We start from the raw sequence: 9057 nt of genomic DNA, 5'->3' as shown, positions 1-9057 counted from the left end.
CCTTTCCAGAGTTACTGGAGAATATGGTAAGATCAAGTCAGAGGCTAGAAGAAAATGAGACCATTATTAACGTCTGGAATAACAAAGAAGTAACATAAAAAATAAATTCAACCATAGGAGGCTACTTGGTTTAGCGGTAAACAGAGTTTATAGTCATCAAAATGAAAATACGGAATTTGGGATGTATAAAGATTGAAATATTAATATATTAGAAAAATGGTGGAGTAAAATAAGTAAGCAAAATTTCCACTCCTTCTAGTAGGAAGTCAATAAATAATGGGCAGATCCAAAGGTAGCAGCAGATTCATATTATTTGGAAATGTACAGGTAAATTCTAAAACCACTACATGAGTTGAAAGAGAAAGTTTCCTTTGTGAATGTGAAAAAGGGATTACCTCTTTTTTGTCACAAGTGTTTTGGTACTATATGATTTTTTTAAACTATCTGCATATAATGTTGGAGGGTGGCGAGCAGCAGTAAGACAGAAAGAGACAACAGTTTTACATTAAAAAACAACCTCCAAATTCTCTAAGAAAAGTGAACATGATCACACCTAAATCCATCCATTCTGGTTTTTTTTTTTTTTAACAAATAATTTTATACAAAGGCTTGTGGGTCAATATTCATTTACAAAAATAAGTTTAGTCTTTTAACATAAGTACTTCCACAGTTTCAAAAAGAAATTCATTTTCATATTTGCATGTCTTTAAAAGTATCCAAAGGAATCATTACCCTTCTGCATTCTGCTTTTCAGAAAGTACTTTTGAGGTAGATCTGTTTCGGATTCTTTTTCTTTTTCTTTTCTTTTCAGAGGCAGATGAGTTTGTATCCCGTGTTTTTTTCTTTTTCTTCAAACAGCTAAGAGGATTAGGGCCACTTATTTTCTTGCGCTTTTTTTTTCTTCTCTGTTCAGGGTCTTTTACTAAACCCTGTTCCTCTTTGAGTTGCTTGATATTTTGTTTCTCTTGCCCTGAGACAAGCTGACCTGACTCTACTGCTTTAGCAAATGCAACTGTTTTTGGAGAAGGTTTGTCCAAGACTATAGTGTTCTGAATAATGAACATGAGAGGAATTCCAGGCTTTTTCTTTACTTTCATAGACAAATTCTGATCCTATTAAAAACAAAAACAGAACTATTTACTTCAAATATGTCAATTAAATCAGATGCCTTAAAGAGATTTCTCAGAACTTAAAGTGGGCTATACTGAAAATAAAAGAGATCCCAGGTTTTACTTTTCAAATTAGTTATGTCTTACTAATGGGAGTATATTTTACGATAAAGAAAGGAAAAAAAACATAAAAACTGAGCACAGTTAAGTGGCAACAATGTGAATGGGATTTATCAATATTTTATATTGATCAATACTCTAAGACCATAAATTTTCTAGGACCTTGAATTACAAACTAATGCAAAGGTAAATATACTAGGTGATGTCCCTCATTTCTACTCTGAGATATGTTTCAGAAAGGGTCAAGAATGCTCACAGAGGGCTTCCCTGGTGGCGCAGTGGTTGAGAGTCCGCCTGCCGATGCAGGGGACACGGGTTCGTGCCCCGGTCCGGGAAGATCCCACATGCCGCAGAGCGGCTGGGCCCGTGAGCCTTGGCCGATTCAGATTCTAGACTCAGCTCTGCTTCTAATTGTGTAATTTTATAATCCTACAAGCAAATTTAAGGAAATCTGTATGTATGTGAGCTTATTCATTAATATCGACCCTGAGAGTCTCTCCTTCCCTGCTTCCCAGTCTTTAAAAGCCTGAAACAGTTCCATACTGGTGGTATAGTCTCAAACAATACGAAACACGACTTTCTAAGAAATAATATGAAACACGGGAACGTGAAAAAACATGCATAAACATAAAATGTAAAATCTTTGCTCTACTCCCCTTCCCTTCAAGAGCCCCAAAACATATCATCACATCTGTCAATAATTTTTATTTTACAAAAGGAAACTTCAGTAATTTAGAAGAAAATCATTATGCTTAAGGTTCTCTCCTCCAATTCTGAAATGACAATTGCTTTTGCTGACTACAAATTAACTTGAAAGCGTGCATTTTCAAAAGCTGAAACACTTAAACCACTTCCACCTAATTTTTTCTAATGATAAATAGCTCCATATGGAGTATAAATAGAAATGATTAAGATTGACTCTGGTTTTAAAAGTGGTATCACCTGTGTTGCCACAAAATAATGGTGAGGATTCCCATCTTCCACCATGGAAAGCAGACATTCTGATCCACTCACTGAATTCTTGAAATGGGGACAGTTTCGAACCTGGCATTTTTGTGCAATCAGCTTTGCCCCATATAAGTCCTTTCCCAATGTTTCCAACTCTTTTAACACACACCTGAAAAAAAAAAGTTATTAGCAGCTCACAATTATAACAGACGCACATCTGTTGTTCACATAAATTATAAAAAAAAATACTCAATTCTTCTTTTTAAACTACAAACCACACATGAAGCATTTCACTCTTAAAAGACCCGAAAAATGCATACACCAAGTAGAAGGAACATAATAAACAGTTAACATGTACTGAGCATTTTTGATGTGCAGGCAGCATGCTAACTGCCTTTACATAAATTCTCGCTTATCTCAATACAGCCCTACAAAGTTGGGCAGCTTACTTTATTTTTTTTCTACTTTTACTCTATTTATTTATTTTTATTAATTTTTCTTGGAGTACGGTTGCTTTACAATGTTGTGTTAGCTCCCACTGCAAAACAAAATGGACCGGCCACACACATACAGATACCCCCTCCCTTCTGGACTTCCCTCCCATTCAGATTAGCACACTGCGTAAGGTAGAGATCCCTGTGCTATACAGCATGAGGGCAGCTTACTGTAAAATTATCCTTATTTTAGAACACCTCATTCTGCGAGATTTCAAGTAACATGCCCAAATTCAAACAACTAATAAGAGGTAGAGTTGAAATGTGAATCTAAGTAGTTTGATGATAGATGCTTTGGACCAACCACAGTGCTACAGGCTTCTCCTTCAAGTGCAAATCGGCGCACCTTCAGAATATTTTCAGCTTAGAAAAGTAAATATTCTCAAGTCACCGGCGTGTTTAAAAACAATCACAACTTTCTTTCACTTTGCATTTTCATATTAATATCAGGCAATGTTTTTCAAAGTGTCACCTATAAACTACCCCTATCGGAATGACACAGTGATATTAATTTCTAGCTCCTTTCTCATCCCCAAATCTGAACTCCTTGTGGAGTCAAACATTAGCATCTTAATAAGCTCCCCAGGTACTTCCTCTTAAAAATTACGACGAGAACTACTGAGTCAAAGATTTCTCAACCTTAGCCAGCCCTTGCCTGATTCTACCTTGCCTCACCCGCTTTATCACACCATTAGTTTTTGATTTTTTTAAGAGATTTTGCTTCTAAAGTCATCCATTTTGAGTTTCAGGCCTAAATTGCCAACTACTTATTGAATATTTCTTGTGGATGGCCCGCCATCAGCTCTTCGTCAAATTCACGATGTCTAAAATCAAACTACTTTCCTGCCTCCAGACTTCTCCAGGGCTTGCTACCTCTTTAAATTTATTATCTTCTCAGATACTGTTTCGAAATCAGAAATCCTATTTAACCTTTGCTTCCTCACTCCTACCCCTGCCCCTACCCCATCAGTGGTAGTCCTATCTCAGCTGTTGGTATCTACCTCTGTAACATCTCCTTGTGAAATTCCTACCTCTCCTCTCTCAGGTTCAGGCTCCCAGTATTTCTTGACTAGACAACCACAAACAAAACATGCATGTCTTCATTCTCTTGCTTCTTCTTCTTCTTGCTCTTCATTCTCTTGCTTCTCCAACTTACCCCTCACATAGCTGCAGTTATCTTTTCTAGAAGATACTTATCAGGTCTGATAGCACTTATCTCTTGATACACACCAAGAATTGACAATAATATGCTTTAAAATAAACTAGCAGTAACTTATTCTTAAATGAATAAGAATGGCCATGTTGGGACTTCCCTGGCGGTCCAGTGGTTAAGAATCCGCCTTCCAATGCAGGGGACGCAGGTTCGATCCCTGGTCAGGGAACTAAGATCCCACATGCCGTGGGGCAACTAAGCCCACGAGCCACAACTAGAGAGAAGCCTGCACGCCTCAACGAAAGATCCCACATGCTGCAACTAAGACCCACCCGAGGTAGCCAAAAAAAAAGAATGGCCATGTCAATAATTGCAATAACTGGGTGATAGACGTTTCATTATACTATTCTATTATTGTGTATGTATAAAATATCCCATAAGTTAAAATAAATTCTTTAGGGGGAAAAATGCTGCAGAATATAATTTCATGCAGTACTTCTCAACCTTTTTTATATTACAGCCCTGTATTAAAAATGTTAGTCTTTCTATGGCAGACAGGGGTAAGTAGACAAGGCTTGTAGCCAGAAGCAATCAACTCTGGGGCACAGACCATCTGAGAAGTTGTCTGGGAGCTCTGAAGGAGATGGGGATCAAAACTTAGGGGGTATCTATGACCCATTTGAGGCTCTGCTTGAATGAAACCCACACGAAGTTCTGAATATAGAAAGCTGTTCATGGAGTAGTGTTATGTGAGAAAAGCAGGCCATTATTATCACATGCAGAGTAAGGGCCCATTCGTGTGTGTGTGTGTGTGTGTGTGTGTGTGTGTGTGTGTGTGTAAAGAACTGGATGATACACCACATGCTAACAGTGGTAAGTCACTGGTGTGGTATTATAGGTCATTTAAATTTTCTCTGTTCACTTTTTAAAGGAAATATCCTACAAAGGAAAAAAAAACAAAACTAAGTTTATGAATAGTAGTTCTTCATTATGCAGACTCAACTTATCTTCTTATCAGCTTCTTTCCCAAACATACGCTGTGCTCTAATCTCTTTCCCTGGCATTTCACAACTCCACTCCACTCCTTTGTTCAAGAGGTCCCTACAAGTCACTTCTCTTTTCTTTCACTCAAAAAATGTCCTTCCCCTCAGAACTGAACCGTGACTGGACTCAAAAGTTATCTCCTCTGTGGAACCTTCCTTGATTCCATCTTTCCTCCAATCAACCCCCCAAGATTCCATCTTAGGTATTCCCACACTTTGAAGAAGTGAGGAAACTAGGGGTCAAAACACACCAATTAGAGGTTGATTTATGCACTTTGCTGGCCATACGGGCTGGGAAATCATCCTGTTCACCAAGTTATCCTCTGCTAGAGCAGTGCTTGGCATATGGCTGGTGCTCAATAAACACAGTTGAATAAACAAATGACCTAGCACAAAGTTAGGAAACATCGAGTCCTGACTTGTTTCTGGGAATCAAAGATATTACATCATGGGGCAGTTGTGAAGCTTGAAAAATTCTTAAACTGGGAAAAGCTATGCAAACAACAAGCAATCACTTAGAGGATACAGGTCTGAGATACCAGTAAACGCTCGACATATACTATACCTCCTCCGACTTATAGGAAGTGTGTAAGTAGTTACGAGCTTTTTTCTACAAATGAGTAATCCAAGGCTCAGAGAGGTTAAGTAACTTGTCCGAAATCACAAAGCTGGTAGAACTGGGCCCAATACTGGAAACCAGGTCGAACGGCAAAGCACGTGTCTTATCCTCCAGGTTAAGATGAATACTCGCCGTACCTTATACTGTCTATCTACTTGGTAGATACTCGCCCACCCTCCTTAGCGGTCCCGCTGAACTGTCAGCTCCTCGTGGGCGGCGCGCTTTGCCCCTCGAGGGCTCCCAAAGGATGCCTGCGAGCAGCGGCCTCGCCTCTACCGCACCCGCGGGGCCCCCGCGCCTCCACCCGGACCAGCCAGGCCCACCTGGTGGTGCACAGCTGAGTCTCCCCCATGAGGTAGCGGGGCAGCTGCTCCCGCAGCTGGATGCGGCCCCGCAAAGCCGCCTGACAGAAGGTGCCGTCCAGCAGGATCTGGTACGGCTCGCGGACCCCAAAATTGTTGCGAAAGAAGCCAAGATGCTTCTTGGCGTGTTTCTGCCTCGTGATCTTCATGCCTGGCTTTCCCGGAGCGAGTCACCGGACCAGAAAGCAGCAGCGAACTCCCCCCACACAGCCCGCTATCGGCAAGACGGACTTCTCCCGGAAATGAAGAACCCTTGGCCCCGGAAGCAAACGCCCCATCTGTGGGCCTGATTTACGTCACTCCCAAACGAGAGCGCGCTTTACCCGGTGCCCGCGCTTTAAGGGACACGCCCTCGGTGGCGGAGCTTGCGCGTAAGTGGGAAAACGACTAAGTGCTCGATTAGAGGCGCACATGCGCAGTCATGGTCCAGGTTAAAAAATATACACACTGCGTCTTGCGCGTTACCTGGCACGGCATCTGAAAAATCCGCGGTATAATAATAATCAGTGAAAATATTGAGCCTTAATATGTCCTAGGCACTGTTTACGTAATATACCTTATATTGGGCGACCAAAGTATATTGGGCGACTATGATTGGGCAGGTTTGTAGTGATTGCCTTCCTATAAAGAAGTTAAGCACGTTTACTAAGGGCACGTGGTTCTTCAGTGTCAGAACTATCACCGGAACTCAGGTCGCCTGCCTGAAGTTCAAATATTCTTGCACTCCCCCTCACCTCCCGCACACATTCCCGCCATAGGACCACTCCCACTGAAAAGCCAAATGTCAGGGCAAAAAGTCCCCATCGTTTTGCATTTCCTCTTCTCCTGGACACCATCCTAAATCACTCGCATGGAGTGTTTCCGGAAGACTTATTCAAGAACTTCGTTTTCCAAGAGTCAGTGTCCCTAAACGAGAGTGCTAATTCTGCCCCTCACCCAAGCCATTTGACCTTGAGCAACTCCCCAAGAAACGGGTTCAGCTTCCTCACTGTCAAATAGGTTGGCAGGACTAGATGACTTTTAAGAATGCTTTTTATGTCTATAGTCTCTGAGGTAGGAGAACGACATACTGGGCTACTAACAGGGAGGTACAAAGCTGACCGAAAGTTTAGAAATTACTTGCTCAACTTGATTAATGAAGAGAGTAAATCTGAAAATTTTGAGTTCCCCCGTGGCTAACTGCCACATATCCACTTCAATTCTAGGCAAAATAACCAAAGAATGGGGAGTATGGAATTTTGCATTTTTTCTTCTGGCCTGGAATCTGTCCCAAATCTCGTTTTAGCTAAAGATTGAGAGAAAGAACCAATGCAGAAAAATAACTTACAAAGTGATCGAGATGTGTTATTTGCATTTGGGGTTTTATTTTGAAGATATAGGTTTATGAAATTGGAACCAAAATCTTCTATAATGTTAACCCTGTCTTGATTCACAGCACAACACCCCTTAGATGACTGCTTTCATTTAACTGAAAATAAATTTAGGAATTGGAAGACATGAAGAGTTATTGTAGGATTGGATTTATGGTTCTTGAGTATAATTGCTCATGACCTTCCAATCTGAATACTCTCTTTATCCCTGTGTGCCAACACCCCACTCTGACTATAATCCCGCCAAAGACAGAAAATATATTATCCCAGCCTTGCAAAACAGTTAAAACAGTTTTAAAAACAGGCTCACAGATTTATCTACCAGCTCCATCCTGTTAGCCACGTTTCACTACTAAGAAAAATGAGGTTCAGGACTAGGGATTTGAGTCATACTCTAGTTTTTTTGTTTTTTTCTTTTAATTTACTAGACTGTAGCATTTTTTTCAAGCTCTATGTATATGACAGTGCTATTTACACAACTGACCCTTATTTCACAAATAAGAAGACAGTCTATACTGCTGATTATCAAGTCTAAAACAGAATTTTCTGTTACAGCAGTGTTTCTCAAAACATGATCCTGGGACCTGCAGAAAAGTTCTTAGTGTGCTTGTTTAATATGCCCATTTCTGATTCAAAACAAGTACTGAGGGAGAGGGATACTAATCAGAGAGGAAGTGACATTTATTACAATACCCCCAAGTCATTTATTATGCATATTGGTGTTCCAGAAGGACTGTCTGCAGTAAAGCATCACTGTTTACCCAATGGGACATTTTCATTAAATGGTCCACTGAATACGTTTTGGCCTGATGCCAAATGACCTAGTATTAGAAAATCAATATTTGGCCACAACAAAAGGCAGAAGCCAAATATTGCCATTATTGGAGAAACTATTTGGATATAAGTTTAAATCTGAAATTTTACTTTGAAAATTATTATAATATTATTAAAAAATTTTAATTAAAAATTTTTAATAGTCATTGCAAATTTTTTTGACCTTAGAGTGCAGGAACAGTAATGTCTCAGCATGGCTAGCTGCTATTTTTTTCCTCAGGTCAGTACACTGGATATTTTCCAGGCCAAATAGACATTCAGTTGGGGTAGGAGATTCATTTATTTTTCTTTATTTTTTCATACTCTTCATATTCTTTATTACATCTGGATCAAATATAATTTATAATATGATGTTGTTGTACATGATTTTGAAGTTCTTCCTTCATGAAATTTTGATGAAGCCAAGTTGACCTGAAAATGATTTATTCCTGCAAGGTATGACTAATTCCCAAACAAGAATTTTCATGAAAGATTCATGTCCTAAATGGAATTAAATAGGTAAATATTAAATACAATTCATAAAGGTTATTTTGTTTAATTTCATAAATACTAGTATACCAAATAATTCAGCAAAGATATCTATTGTGATATTATTCTGCCTTATATTCATATTTAAATATTTGTCAACATCCATTAGCTCCAAAGGAATACAACATTTTCCCTAACGTTATCCAGCTAACATATTCTTTAAACAAATATTTTCCTGAAATAAATAATTTAAAACAACTTAGGTAAACTGGTTTGTATTGAGGGCTTATTAGTCCTTCACTAAGATCCCCTAGGATGAACTCCATCTGGGACTTGCTTACTGTGAGTTTTTATATATAGGGGAAGGTGTTATGAAGGTTGGTTCTGGAGGCTGCCACGTTTTTAAAAATCTTCCTTACAGTTTTCAAATTACAAAAATAACACATGCCTGTTATAACAAGAGGAACAATGGAACAACACAGGACATTCATCTACTCTTCCTTGCCCAAATAACACATGTTAATCTACTGTGTAACT

At 39.3% G+C, this 9057-nt stretch overlaps 1 protein-coding gene across 1 annotated transcript; it reads right to left on the bottom strand.

Annotated features, from left to right (window-relative positions):
* Positions 1-558: 558 nt before the first annotated feature.
* On the bottom strand, positions 559-6085 carry UTP23 (UTP23 small subunit processome component). The gene is made up of 3 exons (XM_024741331.1): positions 5810-6085; positions 2172-2346; positions 559-1112 (listed from the first exon to the last, which is right to left on the bottom strand). Exons 1-3 carry the CDS (start codon positions 5995-5997, stop codon positions 729-731), a joined length of 747 nt encoding a protein of 248 aa, XP_024597099.1. The 5' UTR covers positions 5998-6085; the 3' UTR covers positions 559-728.
* Between the last annotated feature and the right edge of the window lie 2972 nt (positions 6086-9057).

Source organism: Neophocaena asiaeorientalis, unplaced genomic scaffold, assembly GCF_003031525.2.
Source record: "Neophocaena asiaeorientalis asiaeorientalis breed wild unplaced genomic scaffold, Neophocaena_asiaeorientalis_V1.1 scaffold177, whole genome shotgun sequence".
Taxonomy (NCBI): Eukaryota; Metazoa; Chordata; class Mammalia; order Artiodactyla; family Phocoenidae; genus Neophocaena; species Neophocaena asiaeorientalis.
The sequence above is the reverse complement of the archived record's forward strand: the minus strand, read 5'-3'. Positions and strand labels throughout refer to the sequence as shown.